The sequence below is a fragment of the Trichomonas vaginalis genome, chromosome V (genome assembly GCF_026262505.1).
Source record: "Trichomonas vaginalis G3 chromosome V, whole genome shotgun sequence".
NCBI classification, from domain to species: Eukaryota; Parabasalia; order Trichomonadida; family Trichomonadidae; genus Trichomonas; species Trichomonas vaginalis.
In genome coordinates, this window is record NC_067207.1 from 22,532,471 (window position 1) to 22,557,730 (window position 25,260).

The window sequence follows — 25,260 nt, forward strand, 5'->3', positions numbered from 1 at the left end:
TTTCAATTCAATATTACTATAATTTCTCTCATTGGAATAGCACTTCTCAATGATATCAGAAAAATCGATGATTACTCACTCAAAACACAGGCTTTTATAATCATTTTTTTTTTGATGTGATTATAAAATAACATAAAAAATTAATAAAGGAGCGTGTAAAGAGAAATATTGATGACACAGGAATGTGTATTTGAAGTTATAGATAGAAATTGTAGTGTAGTTTGTGAAATCATCAACTGTGAATTGATTGTGACTAAGAGGTTTGAAAGAAGATGATGATATCTTTGATACAGATTTAGGATATATGATCGTGTTTATGTTCGTGTTCATTTTAAGTATTTCATCTTGATATTCGTATCTATTACTCTCATTAGTTGATGATATAACAACTGTTCTATTTTCTTTATAATATGTTGCATATAAACTTGAATTCGTATAAATAATATCTTTTTTCTGAACTGCTGAATTATAAAATCCGAATCCATATGGGTCAGACCAAGCAATTTCTTCATATGGATTTTGCTTTCGATATATTGTTACAGATTTGATAGCTTTAGGTCGAAATAAAAGCGCCGTAATAGATTGGACTGTTTGAGGTATATATAAATGCTCAACTATTTGTAAGCATTCTGTAGAACCGGAAAGTATTGAAGTTACTCCAAAAGGAACTGTTAGTATTTTAGACTGATAATTTGGAGGAACACATACTAATTTCATCATATCTTTAGAGAATAAAATGCCATCTAGTACTTGATAATTCGGTTGATTTTCATCTATTGTATATTTTTCTAGTTTATAATTATGTTCGAGAGGTTCACTGGTATGGAATACTCTAAGATGATACGGAATGTGAAATTCTCTAATTTGTGAACTTGTGATAATTTATTACCAAATTCTTCAACTGAATCAGGAAATTCGATTGTTTCAAGTTTAACATAATCAGTAAATGCAAATTCGCCTATCTTTTTAACCGGACCTTGAATTTTAATATGAACTGCTTCTTGTTTTTTCTCTGATTGAGGTTCTTCAAATGATGCTGAACTTGTGGTAATAGTGAGAGTTTTCGATGACAGATCCCAATCATACTTGTATGCTAATGCATCTTATAAGATTAAAAAAAAAATTAGGGTTTTCCTAAAAGACAAAACCGATTATTTACATTCAAACTGCGTATTATTTGGACGTTTAAAAATCTATCGGCGTAAAGTGGACAAAAGATGTATTTATTTTTTCTTTTATATATTTTTGCATACGCAATTGTTGCTATACTTTATTAATGGATTTGATTATTTATAATCGTCAACTCCAAATAATCGTCAAATTCGAATTTTAAATAATCAGTTTTGCGCTTTTTTTGCACCCCATATAAAAACCAAAAATTGAATATTATATTTTTTAGGATGCGTAATGATTGCATAAGAAATCAACACACTCATAAATGATTTTCAAATAATTTTGATGCTAGTATTAATTCAATAAATGAATATCATTGGAATGGTTGTAAGTATCAATTCACACTGAAGAAAAACAGAAATGCGCAATAGCGATAGTATTATCATTATGATATAAAATAAAGATATTTCATCAAAAAAATAAAATAATTTATGGAATATTAGATAATATTAGATAATAATCTGCTTTTATCCTACTATATCTATAAAAGTTATAAAGAGGATTTGATTATTAGAAATGCAAAAGGATTCTTTACTATGTCAACATTAAAAATAAGGAAGAAGAAATTGAAGATGGTAAAGAGAAACATTGATGACACAGGAATGTGTATTTGAAGTTATAGATAGAAATTGTAGTGTAGTTTGTGAAATCATCAACTGTGAATTGATTGTGACTAAGAGGTTTGAAAGAAGATGATGATATCTTTGATACAGATTTAGGATATATGATCGTGTTTATGTTCGTGTTCATTTTAAGTATTTCATCTTGATATTCGTATCTATTACTCTCATTAGTTGATGATATAACAACTGTTCTATTTTCTTTGTAATATGTTGCATATAAACTTGAATTCGTATAAATAATATCTTTTTTCTGAACTGCTGAATTATAAAATCCGAATCCATATGGATCATACCATGCTATTTCTTTTGTTGAATTTTCTTTTCGATAAATTGTTATAGATTTAATTGATTTTGGCTCATATAACAAACCTGTAATAGATTGGACTGTCTGCGGTATATATAAATGCTCAACATTTTGCAAACAACCTGTTGCACCTGGAAGTATTGAAGTTACTCCATATGGTATCGTTAATATTTTAGACTGGTAATTTGGTGGCACATTTACCAATTTCGTCATATCTTTTGAGTACAAAATTCCGTCTTTTACTTGAAAATTCGCTTGATTCTCATCAATTGAGTATTTTTCTAATTTATTATTAAACTCAAGAGGTCCTCTGTGATGAAACGTAGTAAGGTGAAATGGAATGTGAATTTCAGTAATTTGAGATTTTGAGATGATGTTATTACCAAACTCTTCAACTGAATCAGGAAATTCAATTGTTTCCAATTTGTAATAATCCATAAATGCTGAATCTTCAATTTTTTTAACCGGACCATGGATTTTAATATGAACCGCATCAATTTTATGCTCCCATTGGTTACTATCAATAGAATTTGCACTAGTAGTGATTGTAAGTGTTTTGGTTGGCTCATCCCAATCATATCCCGTTCAAAAATGTATGAGTTAAATTAGGAAAAAATTGAAAAAATTTGAATGATAACTATATATTTCTACTTTTGTTCTAAAATAGCATGTAAGTTAGATTGAATCGAAATAGAGCCCTAATAATTCAATGCTGAATAATTCAAAATGAATCCGCGGCAATTGAAAATTTGATTGTTAATTTTTTATGCAAATTTTTCCCCTATTGAATCACAATGATTAATGGAAAATTGCAAAAGAATCAATTTTTATTTCAATTCAATATTACTATAATTTCTCTCATTGGAATAGCACTTCTCAATGATATCAGAAAAATCGATGATTACTCACTCAAAACCAGGCTTTTATAATCATTTTTTTTTGATGTGATTATAAAATAACATAAAAAATTAATAAAGGAGCGTGTAAAGAGAAATATTGATGACACAGGAATGTGTATTTGAAGTTATAGATAGAAATTGTAGTGTAGTTTGTGAAATCATCAACTGTGAATTGATTGTGACTAAGAGGTTTGAAAGAAGATGATGATATCTTTGATACAGATTTAGGATATATGATCGTGTTTATGTTCGTGTTCATTTTAAGTATTTCATCTTGATATTCGTATCTATTACTCTCATTAGTTGATGATATAACAACTGTTCTATTTTCTTTATAATATGTTGCATATAAACTTGAATTCGTATAAATAATATCTTTTTTCTGAACTGCTGAATTATAAAATCCGAATCCATATGGGTCAGACCAAGCAATTTCTTCATATGGATTTTGCTTTCGATATATTGTTACAGATTTGATAGCTTTAGGTCGAAATAAAAGCGCCGTAATAGATTGGACTGTTTGAGGTATATATAAATGCTCAACTATTTGTAAGCATTCTGTAGAACCGGAAAGTATTGAAGTTACTCCAAAAGGAACTGTTAGTATTTTAGACTGATAATTTGGAGGAACACATACTAATTTTATCATATCTTTAGAGAATAAAATGCCATCTAGTACTTGATAATTCGGTTGATTTTCATCTATTGTATATTTTTCTAGTTTATAATTATGTTCGAGAGGTTCACTGGTATGGAATACTCTAAGATGATACGGAATGTGAAATTCTCTAATTTGTGAACTTGTGATAATATTATTACCAAATTCTTCAACTGAATCAGGAAATTCGATTGTTTCAAGTTTAACATAATCAGTAAATGCAAATTCGCCTATCTTTTTAACCGGACCTTGAATTTTAATATGAACTGCTTCTTGTTTTTTCTCTGATTGAGGTTCTTCAAATGATGCTGAACTTGTGGTAATAGTGAGAGTTTTCGATGACAGATCCCAATCATACTTGTATGCTAATGCATCTTATAAGATTAAAAAAAAAATTAGGGTTTTCCTAAAAGTACAAAACCGATTATTTTACATTCAAACTGCGTATTATTTGGACGTTTAAAAATCTATCGGCGTAAAGTGGACAAAAGATGTATTTATTTTTTCTTTTATATATTTTGCATACGCAATTGTTGCTATACTTTATTAATGGATTTGATTATTTATAATCGTCAACTCCAAATAATCGTCAAATTCGAATTTTAAATAATCAGTTTTGCGCTTTTTTTGCACCCCATATAAAAACCAAAAATTGAATATTATATTTTTTAGGATGCGTAATGATTGCATAAGAAATCAACACACTCATAAATGATTTTCAAATAATTTTGATGCTAGTATTAATTCAATAAATGAATATCATTGGAATGGTTGTAAGTATCAATTCACACTGAAGAAAAACAGAAATGCGCAATAGCGATAGTATTATCATTATGATATAAAATAAAGATATTTTCATCAAAAAAATAAAATAATTTATGGAATATTAGATAATATTAGATAATAATCTGCTTTTTATCCTACTATATCTATAAAAGTTATAAAGAGGATTTGATTATTAGAAATGCAAAAGGATTCTTTACTATGTCAACATTAAAAATAAGGAAGAAGAAATTGAAGATGGTAAAGAGAAACATTGATAGCACAGGAATGTGTATTTGAAGTTATAGATAGAAATTGTAGTGTAGTTTGTGAAATCATCAACTGTGAATTGATTGTGACTAAGAGGTTTGAAAGAAGATGATGATATCTTTGATACAGATTTAGGATATATGATCGTGTTTATGTTCGTGTTCATTTTAAGTATTTCATCTTGATATTCGTATCTATTACTCTCATTAGTTGATGATATAACAACTGTTCTATTTTCTTTGTAATATGTTGCATATAAACTTGAATTCGTATAAATAATATCTTTTTTCTGAACTGCTGAATTATAAAATCCGAATCCATATGGATCATACCATGCTATTTCTTTTGTTGAATTTTCTTTTCGATAAATTGTTATAGATTTAATTGATTTTGGCTCATATAACAAACCTGTAATAGATTGGACTGTCTGCGGTATATATAAATGCTCAACATTTTGCAAACAACCTGTTGCACCTGGAAGTATTGAAGTTACTCCATATGGTATCGTTAATATTTTAGACTGGTAATTTGGTGGCACATTTACCAATTTCGTCATATCTTTTGAGTACAAAATTCCGTCTTTTACTTGAAAATTCGCTTGATTCTCATCAATTGAGTATTTTTCTAATTTATTATTAAACTCAAGAGGTCCTCTGTGATGAAACGTAGTAAGGTGAAATGGAATGTGAATTTCAGTAATTTGAGATTTTGAGATGATGTTATTACCAAACTCTTCAACTGAATCAGGAAATTCAATTGTTTCCAATTTGTAATAATCCATAAATGCTGAATCTTCAATTTTTTTAACCGGACCATGGATTTTAATATGAACCGCATCAATTTTATGCTCCCATTGGTTACTATCAATAGAATTTGCACTAGTAGTGATTGTAAGTGTTTTGGTTGGCTCATCCCAATCATATCCCGTTCAAAAATGTATGAGTTAAATTAGGAAAAAATTGAAAAAATTTGAATGATAACTATATATTTCTACTTTTGTTCTAAAATAGCATGTAAGTTAGATTGAATCGAAATAGAGCCCTAATAATTCAATGCTGAATAATTCAAAATGAATCCGCGGCAATTGAAAATTTGATTGTTAATTTTTTATGCAAATTTTTTCCCCTATTGAATCACAATGATTAATGGAAAATTGCAAAAGAATCAATTTTTATTTCAATTCAATATTACTATAATTTCTCTCATTGGAATAGCACTTCTCAATGATATCAGAAAAATCGATGATTACTCACTCAAAACACAGGCTTTTATAATCATTTTTTTTGATGTGATTATAAAATAACATAAAAAATTAATAAAGGAGCGTGTAAAGAGAAATATTGATGACACAGGAATGTGTATTTGAAGTTATAGATAGAAATTGTAGTGTAGTTTGTGAAATCATCAACTGTGAATTGATTGTGACTAAGAGGTTTGAAAGAAGATGATGATATCTTTGATCCAGATTTAGGATATATGATCGTGTTTATGTTCGTGTTCATTTTAAGTATTTCATCTTGATATTCGTATCTATTACTCTCATTAGTTGATGATATAACAACTGTTCTATTTTCTTTGTAATATGTTGCATATAAACTTGAATTCGTATAAATAATATCTTTTTTCTGAACTGCTGAATTATAAAATCCGAATCCATATGGATCATACCATGCTATTTCTTTTGTTGAATTTTCTTTTCGATAAATTGTTATAGATTTAATTGATTTTGGCTCATATAACAAACCTGTAATAGATTGGACTGTCTGCGGTATATATAAATGCTCAACATTTTGCAAACAACCTGTTGCACCTGGAAGTATTGAAGTTACTCCATATGGTATCGTTAATATTTTAGACTGGTAATTTGGTGGCACATTTACCAATTTCGTCATATCTTTGAGTACAAAATTCCGTCTTTTACTTGAAAATTCGCTTGATTCTCATCAATTGAGTATTTTTCTAATTTATTATTAAACTCAAGAGGTCCTCTGTGATGAAACGTAGTAAGGTGAAATGGAATGTGAATTTCAGTAATTTGAGATTTTGAGATGATGTTATTACCAAACTCTTCAACTGAATCAGGAAATTCAATTGTTTCCAATTTGTAATAATCCATAAATGCTGAATCTTCAATTTTTTTAACCGGACCATGGATTTTAATATGAACCGCATCAATTTTATGCTCCCATTGGTTACTATCAATAGAATTTGCACTAGTAGTGATTGTAAGTGTTTTGGTTGGCTCATCCCAATCATATCCCGTTCAAAAATGTATGAGTTAAATTAGGAAAAAATTGAAAAAAATTTGAATGATAACTATATATTTCTACTTTTGTTCTAAAATAGCATGTAAGTTAGATTGAATCGAAATAGAGCCCTAATAATTCAATGCTGAATAATTCAAAATGAATCCGCGGCAATTGAAAATTTGATTGTTAATTTTTTATGCAAATTTTTTCCCCTATTGAATCACAATGATTAATGGAAAATTGCAAAAGAATCAATTTTTATTTCAATTCAATATTACTATAATTTCTCTCATTGGAATAGCACTTCTCAATGATATCAGAAAAATCGATGATTACTCACTCAAAAACACAGGCTTTTATAATCATTTTTTTTGATGTGATTATAAAATAACATAAAAAATTAATAAAGGAGCGTGTAAAGAGAAATATTGATGACACAGGAATGTGTATTTGAAGTTATAGATAGAAATTGTAGTGTAGTTTGTGAAATCATCAACTGTGAATTGATTGTGACTAAGAGGTTTGAAAGAAGATGATGATATCTTTGATCCAGATTTAGGATATATGATCGTGTTTATGTTCGTGTTCATTTTAAGTATTTCATCTTGATATTCGTATCTATTACTCTCATTAGTTGATGAATAACAACTGTTCTATTTTCTTTGTAATATGTTGCATATAAACTTGAATTCGTATAAATAATATCTTTTTTCTGAACTGCTGAATTATAAAATCCGAATCCATATGGATCATACCATGCTATTTCTTTTGTTGAATTTTCTTTTCGATAAATTGTTATAGATTTAATTGATTTTGGCTCATATAACAAACCTGTAATAGATTGGACTGTCTGCGGTATATATAAATGCTCAACATTTTGCAAACAACCTGTTGCACCTGGAAGTATTGAAGTTACTCCATATGGTATCGTTAATATTTTAGACTGGTAATTTGGTGGCACATTTACCAATTTCGTCATATCTTTTGAGTACAAAATTCCGTCTTTTACTTGAAAATTCGCTTGATTCTCATCAATTGAGTATTTTTCTAATTTATTATTAAACTCAAGAGGTCCTCTGTGATGAAACGTAGTAAGGTGAAATGGAATGTGAATTTCAGTAATTTGAGATTTTGAGATGATGTTATTACCAAACTCTTCAACTGAATCAGGAAATTCAATTGTTTCCAATTTGTAATAATCCATAAATGCTGAATCTTCAATTTTTTTAACCGGACCATGGATTTTAATATGAACCGCATCAATTTTATGCTCCCATTGGTTACTATCAATAGAATTTGCACTAGTAGTGATTGTAAGTGTTTTGGTTGGCTCATCCCAATCATATCCCGTTCAAAAATGTATGAGTTAAATTAGGAAAAAATTGAAAAAATTTGAATGATAACTATATATTTCTACTTTTGTTCTAAAATAGCATGTAAGTTAGATTGAATCGAAATAGAGCCCTAATAATTCAATGCTGAATAATTCAAAATGAATCCGCGGCAATTGAAAATTTGATTGTTAATTTTTTATGCAAATTTTTCCCCTATTGAATCACAATGATTAATGGAAAATTGCAAAAGAATCAATTTTTATTTCAATTCAATATTACTATAATTTCTCTCATTGGAATAGCACTTCTCAATGATATCAGAAAAATCGATGATTACTCACTCAAAACACAGGCTTTTATAATCATTTTTTTTTGATGTGATTATAAAATAACATAAAAAATTAATAAAGGAGCGTGTAAAGAGAAATATTGATGACACAGGAATGTGTATTTGAAGTTATAGATAGAAATTGTAGTGTAGTTTGTGAAATCATCAACTGTGAATTGATTGTGACTAAGAGGTTTGAAAGAAGATGATGATATCTTTGATCCAGATTTAGGATATATGATCGTGTTTATGTTCGTGTTCATTTTAAGTATTTCATCTTGATATTCGTATCTATTACTCTCATTAGTTGATGATATAACAACTGTTCTATTTTCTTTGTAATATGTTGCATATAAACTTGAATTCGTATAAATAATATCTTTTTTCTGAACTGCTGAATTATAAAATCCGAATCCATATGGATCATACCATGCTATTTCTTTTGTTGAATTTTCTTTTCGATAAATTGTTATAGATTTAATTGATTTTGGCTCATATAACAAACCTGTAATAGATTGGACTGTCTGCGGTATATATAAATGCTCAACATTTTGCAAACAACCTGTTGCACCTGGAAGTATTGAAGTTACTCCATATGGTATCGTTAATATTTTAGACTGGTAATTTGGTGGCACATTTACCAATTTCGTCATATCTTTTGAGTACAAAATTCCGTCTTTTACTTGAAAATTCGCTTGATTCTCATCAATTGAGTATTTTTCTAATTTATTATTAAACTCAAGAGGTCCTCTGTGATGAAACGTAGTAAGGTGAAATGGAATGTGAATTTCAGTAATTTGAGATTTTGAGATGATGTTATTACCAAACTCTTCAACTGAATCAGGAAATTCAATTGTTTCCAATTTGTAATAATCCATAAATGCTGAATCTTCAATTTTTTTAACCGGACCATGGATTTTAATATGAACCGCATCAATTTTATGCTCCCATTGGTTACTATCAATAGAATTTGCACTAGTAGTGATTGTAAGTGTTTTGGTTGGCTCATCCCAATCATATCCCGTTCAAAAATGTATGAGTTAAATTAGGAAAAAATTGAAAAAATTTGAATGATAACTATATATTTCTACTTTTGTTCTAAAATAGCATGTAAGTTAGATTGAATCGAAATAGAGCCCTAATAATTCAATGCTGAATAATTCAAAATGAATCCGCGGCAATTGAAAATTTGATTGTTAATTTTTTATGCAAATTTTTCCCCTATTGAATCACAATGATTAATGGAAAATTGCAAAAGATCAATTTTTATTTCAATTCAATATTACTATAATTTCTCTCATTGGAATAGCACTTCTCAATGATATCAGAAAAATCGATGATTACTCACTCAAAACACAGGCTTTTATAATCATTTTTTTTTGATGTGATTATAAAATAACATAAAAAATTAATAAAGGAGCGTGTAAAGAGAAATATTGATGACACAGGAATGTGTATTTGAAGTTATAGATAGAAATTGTAGTGTAGTTTGTGAAATCATCAACTGTGAATTGATTGTGACTAAGAGGTTTGAAAGAAGATGATGATATCTTTGATCCAGATTTAGGATATATGATCGTGTTTATGTTCGTGTTCATTTTAAGTATTTCATCTTGATATTCGTATCTATTACTCTCATTAGTTGATGATATAACAACTGTTCTATTTTCTTTGTAATATGTTGCATATAAACTTGAATTCGTATAAATAATATCTTTTTTCTGAACTGCTGAATTATAAAATCCGAATCCATATGGATCATACCATGCTATTTCTTTTGTTGAATTTTCTTTTCGATAAATTGTTATAGATTTAATTGATTTTGGCTCATATAACAAACCTGTAATAGATTGGACTGTCTGCGGTATATATAAATGCTCAACATTTTGCAAACAACCTGTTGCACCTGGAAGTATTGAAGTTACTCCATATGGTATCGTTAATATTTTAGACTGGTAATTTGGTGGCACATTTACCAATTTCGTCATATCTTTTGAGTACAAAATTCCGTCTTTTACTTGAAAATTCGCTTGATTCTCATCAATTGAGTATTTTCTAATTTATTATTAAACTCAAGAGGTCCTCTGTGATGAAACGTAGTAAGGTGAAATGGAATGTGAATTTCAGTAATTTGAGATTTTGAGATGATGTTATTACCAAACTCTTCAACTGAATCAGGAAATTCAATTGTTTCCAATTTGTAATAATCCATAAATGCTGAATCTTCAATTTTTTTTAACCGGACCATGGATTTTAATATGAACCGCATCAATTTTATGCTCCCATTGGTTACTATCAATAGAATTTGCACTAGTAGTGATTGTAAGTGTTTTGGTTGGCTCATCCCAATCATATCCCGTTCAAAAATGTATGAGTTAAATTAGGAAAAAATTGAAAAAATTTGAATGATAACTATATATTTCTACTTTTGTTCTAAAATAGCATGTAAGTTAGATTGAATCGAAATAGAGCCCTAATAATTCAATGCTGAATAATTCAAAATGAATCCGCGGCAATTGAAAATTTGATTGTTAATTTTTTATGCAAATTTTTCCCCTATTGAATCACAATGATTAATGGAAAATTGCAAAAGAATCAATTTTTATTTCAATTCAATATTACTATAATTTCTCTCATTGGAATAGCACTTCTCAATGATATCAGAAAAATCAATGATTACTCACTCAAAACACAGGCTTTTATAATCATTTTTTTTTGATGTGATTATAAAATAACATAAAAAATTAATAAAGGAGCGTGTAAAGAGAAATATTGATGACACAGGAATGTGTATTTGAAGTTATAGATAGAAATTGTAGTGTAGTTTGTGAATCATCAACTGTGAATTGATTGTGACTAAGAGGTTTGAAAGAAGATGATGATATCTTTGATCCAGATTTAGGATATATGATCGTGTTTATGTTCGTGTTCATTTTAAGTATTTCATCTTGATATTCGTATCTATTACTCTCATTAGTTGATGATATAACAACTGTTCTATTTTCTTTATAATATGTTGCATATAAACTTGAATTCGTATAAATAATATCTTTTTTCTGAACTGCTGAATTATAAAATCCGAATCCATATGGGTCAGACCAAGCAATTTCTTCATATGGATTTTGCTTTCGATATATTGTTACAGATTTGATAGCTTTAGGTCGAAATAAAAGCGCCGTAATAGATTGGACTGTTTGAGGTATATATAAATGCTCAACTATTTGTAAGCATTCTGTAGAACCGGAAAGTATTGAAGTTACTCCAAAAGGAACTGTTAGTATTTTAGACTGATAATTTGGAGGAACACATACTAATTTTATCATATCTTTAGAGAATAAAATGCCATCTAGTACTTGATAATTCGGTTGATTTTCATCTATTGTATATTTTTCTAGTTTATAATTATGTTCGAGAGGTTCACTGGTATGGAATACTCTAAGATGATACGGAATGTGAAATTCTCTAATTTGTGAACTTGTGATAATATTATTACCAAATTCTTCAACTGAATCAGGAAATTCGATTGTTTCAAGTTTAACATAATCAGTAAATGCAAATTCGCCTATCTTTTTAACCGGACCTTGAATTTAATATGAACTGCTTCTTGTTTTTTCTCTGATTGAGGTTCTTCAAATGATGCTGAACTTGTGGTAATAGTGAGAGTTTTCGATGACAGATCCCAATCATACTTGTATGCTAATGCATCTTATAAGATTAAAAAAAAATTAGGGTTTTCCTAAAAGTACAAAACCGATTATTTTACATTCAAACTGCGTATTATTTGGACGTTTAAAAATCTATCGGCGTAAAGTGGACAAAAGATGTATTTATTTTTTCTTTTATATATTTTGCATACGCAATTGTTGCTATACTTTATTAATGGATTTGATTATTTATAATCGTCAACTCCAAATAATCGTCAAATTCGAATTTTAAATAATCAGTTTTGCGCTTTTTTTGCACCCCATATAAAAACCAAAAATTGAATATTATATTTTTTAGGATGCGTAATGATTGCATAAGAAATCAACACACTCATAAATGATTTTCAAATAATTTTGATGCTAGTATTAATTCAATAAATGAATATCATTGGAATGGTTGTAAGTATCAATTCACACTGAAGAAAAACAGAAATGCGCAATAGCGATAGTATTATCATTATGATATAAAATAAAGATATTTTCATCAAAAAATAAAATAATTTATGGAATATTAGATAATATTAGATAATAATCTGCTTTTTATCCTACTATATCTATAAAAGTTATAAAGAGGATTTGATTATTAGAAATGCAAAAGGATTCTTTACTATGTCAACATTAAAAATAAGGAAGAAGAAATTGAAGATGGTAAAGAGAAACATTGATAGCACAAGGCTGTGTATTTGAAGTTATAGATAGAAATTGTAGTGTAGTTTGTGAAATCATCAACTGTGAATTGATTGTGACTAAGAGGTTTGAAAGAAGATGATGATATCTTTGATACAGATTTAGGATATATGATCGTGTTTATGTTCGTGTTCATTTTAAGTATTTCATCTTGATATTCGTATCTATTACTCTCATTAGTTGATGATATAACAACTGTTCTATTTTCTTTGTAATATGTTGCATATAAACTTGAATTCGTATAAATAATATCTTTTTTCTGAACTGCTGAATTATAAAATCCGAATCCATATGGATCATACCATGCTATTTCTTTTGTTGAATTTTCTTTTCGATAAATTGTTATAGATTTAATTGATTTTGGCTCATATAACAAACCTGTAATAGATTGGACTGTCTGCGGTATATATAAATGCTCAACATTTTGCAAACAACCTGTTGCACCTGGAAGTATTGAAGTTACTCCATATGGTATCGTTAATATTTTAGACTGGTAATTTGGTGGCACATTTACCAATTTCGTCATATCTTTTGAGTACAAAATTCCGTCTTTTACTTGAAAATTCGCTTGATTCTCATCAATTGAGTATTTTTCTAATTTATTATTAAACTCAAGAGGTCCTCTGTGATGAAACGTAGTAAGGTGAAATGGAATGTGAATTTCAGTAATTTGAGATTTTGAGATGATGTTATTACCAAACTCTTCAACTGAATCAGGAAATTCAATTGTTTCCCAATTTGTAATAATCCATAAATGCTGAATCTTCAATTTTTTTTAACCGGACCATGGATTTTAATATGAACCGCATCAATTTTATGCTCCCATTGGTTACTATCAATAGAATTTGCACTAGTAGTGATTGTAAGTGTTTTGGGTTGGCTCATCCCAATCATATCCCGTTCAAAAATGTATGAGTTAAATTAGGAAAAAATTGAAAAAAATTTGAATGATATACTATATATTTCTACTTTTGTTCTAAAATAGCATGTAAGTTAGATTGAATCGAAATAGAGCCCTAATAATTCAATGCTGAATAATTCAAAATGAATCCGCGGCAATTGAAAATTTGATTGTTAATTTTTTATGCAAATTTTTCCCCTATTGAATCACAATGATTAATGGAAAATTGCAAAAGAATCAATTTTTATTTCAATTCAATATTACTATAATTTCTCTCATTGGAATAGCACTTCTCAATGATATCAGAAAAATCAATGATTACTCACTCAAAACACAGGCTTTTATAATCATTTTTTTTTGATGTGATTATAAAATAACATAAAAAATTAATAAAGGAGCGTGTAAAGAGAAATATTGATGACACAGGAATGTGTATTTGAAGTTATAGATAGAAATTGTAGTGTAGTTTTGAAATCATCAACTGTGAATTGATTGTGACTAAGAGGTTTGAAAGAAGATGATGATATCTTTGATCCAGATTTAGGATATATGATCGTGTTTATGTTCGTGTTCATTTTAAGTATTTCATCTTGATATTCGTATCTATTACTCTCATTAGTTGATGATATAACAACTGTTCTATTTTCTTTGTAATATGTTGCATATAAACTTGAATTCGTATAAATAATATCTTTTTTTCTGAACTGCTGAATTATAAAATCCGAATCCATATGGATCATACCATGCTATTTCTTTTGTTGAATTTTCTTTTCGATAAATTGTTATAGATTTAATTGATTTTGGCTCATATAACAAACCTGTAATAGATTGGACTGTCTGCGGTATATATAAATGCTCAACATTTTGCAAACAACCTGTTGCACCTGGAAGTATTGAAGTTACTCCATATGGTATCGTTAATATTTTAGACTGGTAATTTGGTGGCACATTTACCAATTTCGTCATATCTTTTGAGTACAAAATTCCGTCTTTTACTTGAAAATTCGCTTGATTCTCATCAATTGAGTATTTTTCTAATTTATTATTAAACTCAAGAGGTCCTCTGTGATGAAACGTAGTAAGGTGAAATGGAATGTGAATTTCAGTAATTTGAGATTTTGAGATGATGTTATTACCAAACTCTTCAACTGAATCAGGAAATTCAATTGTTTCCAATTTGTAATAATCCATAAATGCTGAATCTTCAATTTTTTTAACCGGACCATGGATTTTAATATGAACCGCATCAATTTTATGCTCCCATTGGTTACTATCAATAGAATTTGCACTAGTAGTGATTGTAAGTGTTTTGGTTGGCTCATCCCAATCATATCCCGTTCAAAAATGTATGAGTTAAATTAGGAAAAAATTGAAAAAATTTGAATGATAACTATATATTTCTACTTTTGTTCTAAAATAGCATGTAAGTTAGATTGAATCGAAATAGAGCCCTAATAATTCAATGCTGAATAATTCAAAATGAATCCGCGGCAATTGAAAATTTGATTGTTAATTTTTTATGCAAATTTTTCCCCTATTGAATCACAATGATTAATGGAAAATTGCAAAAGAATCAATTTTTATTTCAATTCAATATTACTATAATTTCTCTCATTGGAATAGCACTTCTCAATGATATCAGAAAAATCGATGATTACTCACTCAAAACACAGGCTTTTATAATCATTTTTTTTTGATGTGATTATAAAATAACATAAAAAATTAATAAAGGAGCGTGTAAAGAGAAATATTGATGACACAGGAATGTGTATTTGAAGTTATAGATAGAAATTGTAGTGTAGTTTGTGAAATCATCAACTGTGAATTGATTGTGACTAAGAGGTTTGAAAGAAGATGATGATATCTTTGATCCAGATTTAGGATATATGATCGTGTTTATGTTCGTGTTCATTTTAAGTATTTCATCTTGATATTCGTATCTATTACTCTCATTAGTTGATGATATAACAACTGTTCTATTTTCTTTGTAATATGTTGCATATAAACTTGAATTCGTATAAATAATATCTTTTTTCTGAACTGCTGAATTATAAAATCCGAATCCATATGGATCATACCATGCTATTTCTTTTGTTGAATTTTCTTTTCGATAAATTGTTATAGATTTAATTGATTTTGGCTCATATAACAAACCTGTAATAGATTGGACTGTCTGCGGTATATATAAATGCTCAACATTTTGCAAACAACCTGTTGCACCTGGAAGTATTGAAGTTACTCCATATGGTATCGTTAATATTTTAGACTGGTAATTTGGTGGCACATTTACCAATTTCGTCATATCTTTTGAGTACAAAATTCCGTCTTTTACTTGAAAATTCGCTTGATTCTCATCAATTGAGTATTTTTCTAATTTATTATTAAACTCAAGAGGTCCTCTGTGATGAAACGTAGTAAGGTGAAATGGAATGTGAATTTCAGTAATTTGAGATTTTGAGATGATGTTATTACCAAACTCTTCAACTGAATCAGGAAATTCAATTGTTTCCAATTTGTAATAATCCATAAATGCTGAATCTTCAATTTTTTTAACCGGACCATGGATTTTAATATGAACCGCATCAATTTTATGCTCCCATTGGTTACTATCAATAGAATTTGCACTAGTAGTGATTGTAAGTGTTTTGGTTGGCTCATCCCAATCATATCCCGTTCAAAAATGTATGAGTTAAATTAGGAAAAAATTGAAAAAATTTGAATGATAACTATATATTTCTACTTTTGTTCTAAAATAGCATGTAAGTTAGATTGAATCGAAATAGAGCCCTAATAATTCAATGCTGAATAATTCAAAATGAATCCGCGGCAATTGAAAATTTGATTGTTAATTTTTTATGCAAATTTTTCCCCTATTGAATCACAATGATTAATGGAAAATTGCAAAAGAATCAATTTTTATTTCAATTCAATATTACTATAATTTCTCTCATTGGAATAGCACTTCTCAATGATATCAGAAAAATCAATGATTACTCACTCAAAACACAGGCTTTTATAATCATTTTTTTTTGATGTGATTATAAAATAACATAAAAAATTAATAAAGGAGCGTGTAAAGAGAAATATTGATGACACAGGAATGTGTATTTGAAGTTATAGATAGAAATTGTAGTGTAGTTTGTGAAATCATCAACTGTGAATTGATTGTGACTAAGAGGTTTGAAAGAAGATGATGATATCTTTGATCCAGATTTAGGATATATGATCGTGTTTATGTTCGTGTTCATTTTAAGTATTTCATCTTGATATTCGTATCTATTACTCTCATTAGTTGATGATATAACAACTGTTCTATTTTCTTTATAATATGTTGCATATAAACTTGAATTCGTATAAATAATATCTTTTTTCTGAACTGCTGAATTATAAAATCCGAATCCATATGGGTCAGACCAAGCAATTTCTTCATATGGATTTTGCTTTCGATATATTGTTACAGATTTGATAGCTTTAGGTCGAAATAAAAGCGCCGTAATAGATTGGACTGTTTGAGGTATATATAAATGCTCAACTATTTGTAAGCATTCTGTAGAACCGGAAAGTATTGAAGTTACTCCAAAAGGAACTGTTAGTATTTTAGACTGATAATTTGGAGGAACACATACTAATTTTATCATATCTTTAGAGAATAAAATGCCATCTAGTACTTGATAATTCGGTTGATTTTCATCTATTGTATATTTTTCTAGTTTATAATTATGTTCGAGAGGTTCACTGGTATGGAATACTCTAAGATGATACGGAATGTGAAATTCTCTAATTTGTGAACTTGTGATAATATTATTACCAAATTCTTCAACTGAATCAGGAAATTCGATTGTTTCAAGTTTAACATAATCAGTAAATGCAAATTCGCCTATCTTTTTAACCGGACCTTGAATTTTAATATGAACTGCTTCTTGTTTTTTCTCTGATTGAGGTTCTTCAAATGATGCTGAACTTGTGGTAATAGTGAGAGTTTTCGATGACAGATCCCAATCATACTTGTATGCTAATGCATCTTATAAGATTAAAAAAAATTAGGGTTTTCCTAAAAGTACAAAACCGATTATTTTACATTCAAACTGCGTATTATTTGGACGTTTAAAAATCTATCGGCGTAAAGTGGACAAAAGATGTATTTATTTTTTCTTTTATATATTTTGCATACGCAATTGTTGCTATACTTTATTAATGGATTTGATTATTTATAATCGTCAACTCCAAATAATCGTCAAATTCGAATTTTAAATAATCAGTTTTGCGCTTTTTTTGCACCCCATATAAAAACCAAAAATTGAATATTATATTTTTTAGGATGCGTAATGATTGCATAAGAAATCAACACACTCATAAATGATTTTCAAATAATTTTGATGCTAGTATTAATTCAATAAATGAATATCATTGGAATGGTTGTAAGTATCAATTCACACTGAAGAAAAACAGAAATGCGCAATAGCGATAGTATTATCATTATGATATAAAATAAAGATATTTTCATCAAAAAAATAAAATAATTTATGGAATATTAGATAATATTAGATAATAATCTGCTTTTTATCCTACTATATCTATAAAAGTTATAAAGAGGATTTGATTATTAGAAATGCAAAAGGATTCTTTACTATGTCAACATTAAAAATAAGGAAGAAGAAATTGAAGATGGTAAAGAGAAACATTGATAGCACAAGGCTGTGTATTTGAAGTTATAGATAGAAATTGTAGTGTAGTTTGTGAAATCATCAACTGTGAATTGATTGTGACTAAGAGGTTTGAAAGAAGATGATGATATCTTTGATACAGATTTAGGATATATGATCGTGTTTATGTTCGTGTTCATTTTAAGTATTTCATCTTGATATTCGTATCTATTACTCTCATTAGTTGATGATATAACAACTGTTCTATTTTCTTTGTAATATGTTGCATATAAACTTGAATTCGTATAAATAATATCTTTTTTCTGAACTGCTGAATTATAAAATCCGAATCCATATGGATCATACCATGCTATTTCTTTTGTTGAATTTTCTTTTCGATAAATTGTTATAGATTTAATTGATTTTGGCTCATATAACAAACCTGTAATAGATTGGACTGTCTGCGGTATATATAAATGCTCAACATTTTGCAAACAACCTGTTGCACCTGGAAGTATTGAAGTTACTCCATATGGTATCGTTAATATTTTAGACTGGTAATTTGGTGGCACATTTACCAATTTCGTCATATCTTTTGAGTACAAAATTCCGTCTTTTACTTGAAAATTCGCTTGATTCTCATCAATTGAGTATTTTTCTAATTTATTATTAAACTCAAGAGGTCCTCTGTGATGAAACGTAGTAAGGTGAAATGGAATGTGAATTTCAGTAATTTGAGATTTTGAGATGATGTTATTACCAAACTCTTCAACTGAATCAGGAAATTCAATTGTTTCCAATTTGTAATAATCCATAAATGCTGAATCTTCAATTTTTTTAACCGGACCATGGATTTTAATATGAACCGCATCAATTTTATGCTCCCATTGGTTACTATCAATAGAATTTGCACTAGTAGTGATTGTAAGTGTTTTGGTTGGCTCATCCCAATCATATCCCGTTCAAAAATGTATGAGTTAAATTAGGAAAAAATTGAAAAAATTTGAATGATAACTATATATTTCTACTTTTGTTCTAAAATAGCATGTAAGTTAGATTGAATCGAAATAGAGCCCTAATAATTCAATGCTGAATAATTCAAAATGAATCCGCGGCAATTGAAAATTTGATTGTTAATTTTTTATGCAAATTTTTCCCCTATTGAATCACAATGATTAATGGAAAATTGCAAAAGAATCAATTTTTATTTCAATTCAATATTACTATAATTTCTCTCATTGGAATAGCACTTCTCAATGATATCAGAAAAATCAATGATTACTCACTCAAAACACAGGCTTTTATAATCATTTTTTTTTGATGTGATTATAAAATAACATAAAAAATTAATAAAGGAGCGTGTAAAGAGAAATATTGATGACACAGGAATGTGTATTTGAAGTTATAGATAGAAATTGTAGTGTAGTTTGTGAAATCATCAACTGTGAATTGATTGTGACTAAGAGGTTTGAAAGAAGATGATGATATCTTTGATCAGATTTAGGATATATGATCGTGTTTATGTTCGTGTTCATTTTAAGTATTTCATCTTGATATTCGTATCTATTACTCTCATTAGTTGATGATATAACAACTGTTCTATTTTCTTTATAATATGTTGCATATAAACTTGAATTCGTATAAATAATATCTTTTTTCTGAACTGCTGAATTATAAAATCCGAATCCATATGGGTCAGACCAAGCAATTTCTTCATATGGATTTTGCTTTCGATATATTGTTACAGATTTGATAGCTTTAGGTCGAAATAAAAGCGCCGTAATAGATTGGACTGTTTGAGGTATATATAAATGCTCAACTATTTGTAAGCATTCTGTAGAACCGGAAAGTATTGAAGTTACTCCAAAAGGAACTGTTAGTATTTTAGACTGATAATTTGGAGGAACACATACTAATTTTATCATATCTTTAGAGAATAAAATGCCATCTAGTACTTGATAATTCGGTTGATTTTCATCTATTGTATATTTTTCTAGTTTATAATTATGTTCGAGAGGTTCACTGGTATGGAATACTCTAAGATGATACGGAATGTGAAATTCTCTAATTTGTGAACTTGTGATAATATTATTACCAAATTCTTCAACTGAATCAGGAAATTCGATTTTTCAAGTTTAACATAATCAGTAAATGCAAATTCGCCTATCTTTTTAACCGGACCTTGAATTTTAATATGAACTGCTTCTTGTTTTTTCTCTGATTGAGGTTCTTCAAATGATGCTGAACTTGTGGTAATAGTGAGAGTTTTCGATGACAGATCCCAATCATACTTGTATGCTAATGCATCTTATAAGATTAAAAAAAAAATTAGGGTTTTCCTAAAAGTACAAAACCGATTATTTTACATTCAAACTGCGTATTATTTGGACGTTTAAAAATCTATCGGCGTAAAGTGGACAAAAGATGTATTTATTTTTTCTTTTATATATTTTGCATACGCAATTGTTGCTATACTTTATTAATGGATTTGATTATTTATAATCGTCAACTCCAAATAATCGTCAAATTCGAATTTTAAATAATCAGTTTTGCGCTTTTTTTTGCACCCCATATAAAAACCAAAAATTGAATATTATATTTTTTAGGATGCGTAATGATTGCATAAGAAATCAACACACTCATAAATGATTTTCAAATAATTTTGATGCTAGTATTAATTCAATAAATGAATATCATTGGAATGGTTGTAAGTATCAATTCACACTGAAGAAAAACAGAAATGCGCAATAGCGATAGTATTATCATTATGATATAAAATAAAGATATTTTCATCAAAAAAATAAAATAATTTATGGAATATTAGATAATATTAGATAATAATCTGCTTTTTATCCTACTATATCTATAAAAGTTATAAAGAGGATTTGATTATTAGAAATGCAAAAGGATTCTTTACTATGTCAACATTAAAAATAAGGAAGAAGAAATTGAAGATGGTAAAGAGAAACATTGATAGCACAAGGCTGTGTATTTGAAGTTATAGATAGAAATTGTAGTGTAGTTTGTGAAATCATCAACTGTGAATTGATTGTGACTAAGAGGTTTGAAAGAAGATGATGATATCTTTGATACAGATTTAGGATATATGATCGTGTTTATGTTCGTGTTCATTTTAAGTATTTCATCTTGATATTCGTATCTATTACTCTCATTAGTTGATGATATAACAACTGTTCTATTTTCTTTGTAATATGTTGCATATAAACTTGAATTCGTATAAATAATATCTTTTTTCTGAACTGCTGAATTATAAAATCCGAATCCATATGGATCATACCATGCTATTTCTTTTGTTGAATTTTCTTTTCGATAAATTGTTATAGATTTAATTGATTTTGGCTCATATAACAAACCTGTAATAGATTGGACTGTCTGCGGTATATATAAATGCTCAACATTTTGCAAACAACCTGTTGCACCTGGAAGTATTGAAGTTACTCCATATGGTATCGTTAATATTTTAGACTGGTAATTTGGTGGCACATTTACCAATTTCGTCATATCTTTTGAGTACAAAATTCCGTCTTTTACTTGAAAATTCGCTTGATTCTCATCAATTGAGTATTTTTCTAATTTATTATTAAACTCAAGAGGTCCTCTGTGATGAAACGTAGTAAGGTGAAATGGAATGTGAATTTCAGTAATTTGAGATTTTGAGATGATGTTATTACCAAACTCTTCAACTGAATCAGGAAATTCAATTGTTTCCAATTTGTAATAATCCATAAATGCTGAATCTTCAATTTTTTTAACCGGACCATGGATTTTAATATGAACCGCATCAATTTTATGCTCCCATTGGTTACTATCAATAGAATTTGCACTAGTAGTGATTGTAAGTGTTTTGGTTGGCTCATCCCAATCATATCCCGTTCAAAAATGTATGAGTTAAATTAGGAAAAAATTGAAAAAATTTGAATGATAACTATATATTTCTACTTTTGTTCTAAAATAGCATGTAAGTTAGATTGAATCGAAATAGAGCCCTAATAATTCAATGCTGAATAATTCAAAATGAATCCGCGGCAATTGAAAATTTGATTGTTAATTTTTTATGCAAATTTTTCCCCTATTGAATCACAATGATTAATGGAAAATTGCAAAAGAATCAATTTTTATTTCAATTCAATATTACTATAATTTCTCTCATTGGAATAGCACTTCTCAATGATATCAGAAAAATCAATGATTACTCACTCAAAACACAGGCTTTTATAATCATTTTTTTTTGATGTGATTATAAAATAACATAAAAAATTAATAAAGGAGCGTGTAAAGAGAAATATTGATGACACAGGAATGTGTATTTGAAGTTATAGATAGAAATTGTAGTGTAGTTTGTGAAATCATCAACTGTGAATTGATTGTGACTAAGAGGTTTGAAAGAAGATGATGATATCTTTGATACAGATTTAGGATATATGATCGTGTTTATGTTCGTGTTCATTTTAAGTATTTCATCTTGATATTCGTATCTATTACTCTCATTAGTTGATGATATAACAACTGTTCTATTTTCTTTATAATATGTTGCATATAAACTTGAATTCGTATAAATAATATCTTTTTTCTGAACTGCTGAATTATAAAATCCGAATCCATATGGGTCAGACCAAGCAATTTCTTCATATGGATTTTGCTTTCGATATATTGTTACAGATTTGATAGCTTTAGGTCGAAATAAAAGCGCCGTAATAGATTGGACTGTTTGAGGTATATATAAATGCTCAACTATTTGTAAGCATTCTGTAGAACCGGAAAGTATTGAAGTTACTCCAAAAGGAACTGTTAGTATTTTAGACTGATAATTTGGAGGAACACATACTAATTTTATCATATCTTTAGAGAATAAAATGCCATCTAGTACTTGATAATTCGGTTGATTTTCATCTATTGTATATTTTTCTAGTTTATAATTATGTTCGAGAGGTTCACTGGTATGGAATACTCTAAGATGATACGGAATGTGAAATTCTCTAATTTGTGAACTTGTGATAATATTATTACCAAATTCTTCAACTGAATCAGGAAATTCGATTGTTTCAAGTTTAACATAATCAGTAATGCAAATTCGCCTATCTTTTTAACCGGACCTTGAATTTTAATATGAACTGCTTCTTGTTTTTTCTCTGATTGAGGTTCTTCAAATGATGCTGAACTTGTGGTAATAGTGAGAGTTTTCGATGACAGATCCCAATCATACTTGTATGCTAATGCATCTTATAAGATTAAAAAAAAAATTAGGGTTTTCCTAAAAGTACAAAACCGATTATTTTACATTCAAACTGCGTATTATTTGGACGTTTAAAAATCTATCGGCGTAAAGTGGACAAAAGATGTATTTATTTTTTCTTTTATATATTTTGCATACGCAATTGTTGCTATACTTTATTAATGGATTTGATTATTTATAATCGTCAACTCCAAATAATCGTCAAATTCGAATTTTAAATAATCAGTTTTGCGCTTTTTTTGCACCCCATATAAAAACCAAAAATTGAATATTATATTTTTTAGGATGCGTAATGATTGCATAAGAAATCAACACACTCATAAATGATTTTCAAATAATTTTGATGCTAGTATTAATTCAATAAATGAATATCATTGGAATGGTTGTAAGTATCAATTCACACTGAAGAAAAACAGAAATGCGCAATAGCGATAGTATTATCATTATGATATAAAATAAAGATATTTTCATCAAAAAAATAAAATAATTTATGGAATATTAGATAATATTAGATAATAATCTGCTTTTTATCCTACTATATCTATAAAAGTTATAAAGAGGATTTGATTATTAGAAATGCAAAAGGATTCTTTACTATGTCAACATTAAAAATAAGGAAGAAGAAATTGAAGATGGTAAAGAGAAACATTGATAGCACAAGGCTGTGTATTTGAAGTTATAGATAGAAATTGTAGTGTAGTTTGTGAAATCATCAACTGTGAATTGATTGTGACTAAGAGGTTTGAAAGAAGATGATGATATCTTTGATACAGATTTAGGATATATGATCGTGTTTATGTTCGTGTTCATTTTAAGTATTTCATCTTGATATTCGTATCTATTACTCTCATTAGTTGATGATATAACAACTGTTCTATTTTCTTTGTAATATGTTGCATATAAACTTGAATTCGTATAAATAATATCTTTTTTCTGAACTGCTGAATTATAAAATCCGAATCCATATGGATCATACCATGCTATTTCTTTTGTTGAATTTTCTTTTCGATAAATTGTTATAGATTTAATTGATTTTGGCTCATATAACAAACCTGTAATAGATTGGACTGTCTGCGGTATATATAAATGCTCAACATTTTGCAAACAACCTGTTGCACCTGGAAGTATTGAAGTTACTCCATATGGTATCGTTAATATTTTAGACTGGTAATTTGGTGGCACATTTACCAATTTCGTCATATCTTTTGAGTACAAAATTCCGTCTTTTACTTGAAAATTCGCTTGATTCTCATCAATTGAGTATTTTTCTAATTTATTATTAAACTCAAGAGGTCCTCTGTGATGAAACGTAGTAAGGTGAAATGGAATGTGAATTTCAGTAATTTGAGATTTTGAGATGATGTTATTACCAAACTCTTCAACTGAATCAGGAAATTCAATTGTTTCCAATTTGTAATAATCCATAAATGCTGAATCTTCAATTTTTTTAACCGGACCATGGATTTTAATA

At 28.3% G+C, this 25,260-nt stretch overlaps 2 protein-coding genes across 2 annotated transcripts; both read right to left on the reverse strand.

Moving 5' to 3' along the window:
- Positions 1–8,653: 8,653 nt before the first annotated feature.
- Positions 8,654–9,478, reverse strand: TVAGG3_0384470 (ribonuclease inhibitor domain-containing protein; the record flags this gene model as incomplete). Its single annotated transcript, XM_001286292.1, has 1 exon — positions 8,654–9,478. The coding sequence occupies one exon, from the start codon at positions 9,476–9,478 to the stop codon at positions 8,654–8,656; it is 825 nt and encodes a 274-aa protein (XP_001286293.1).
- Positions 9,479–18,502: 9,024 nt separating this feature from the next.
- TVAGG3_0384480 (ribonuclease inhibitor domain-containing protein) lies at positions 18,503–19,512 on the reverse strand (the record flags this gene model as incomplete). Its single annotated transcript, XM_051232174.1, has 1 exon — positions 18,520–19,350. The coding sequence occupies one exon, from the start codon at positions 19,348–19,350 to the stop codon at positions 18,520–18,522; it is 831 nt and encodes a 276-aa protein (XP_051101904.1).
- Positions 19,513–25,260: the final 5,748 nt, after the last annotated feature.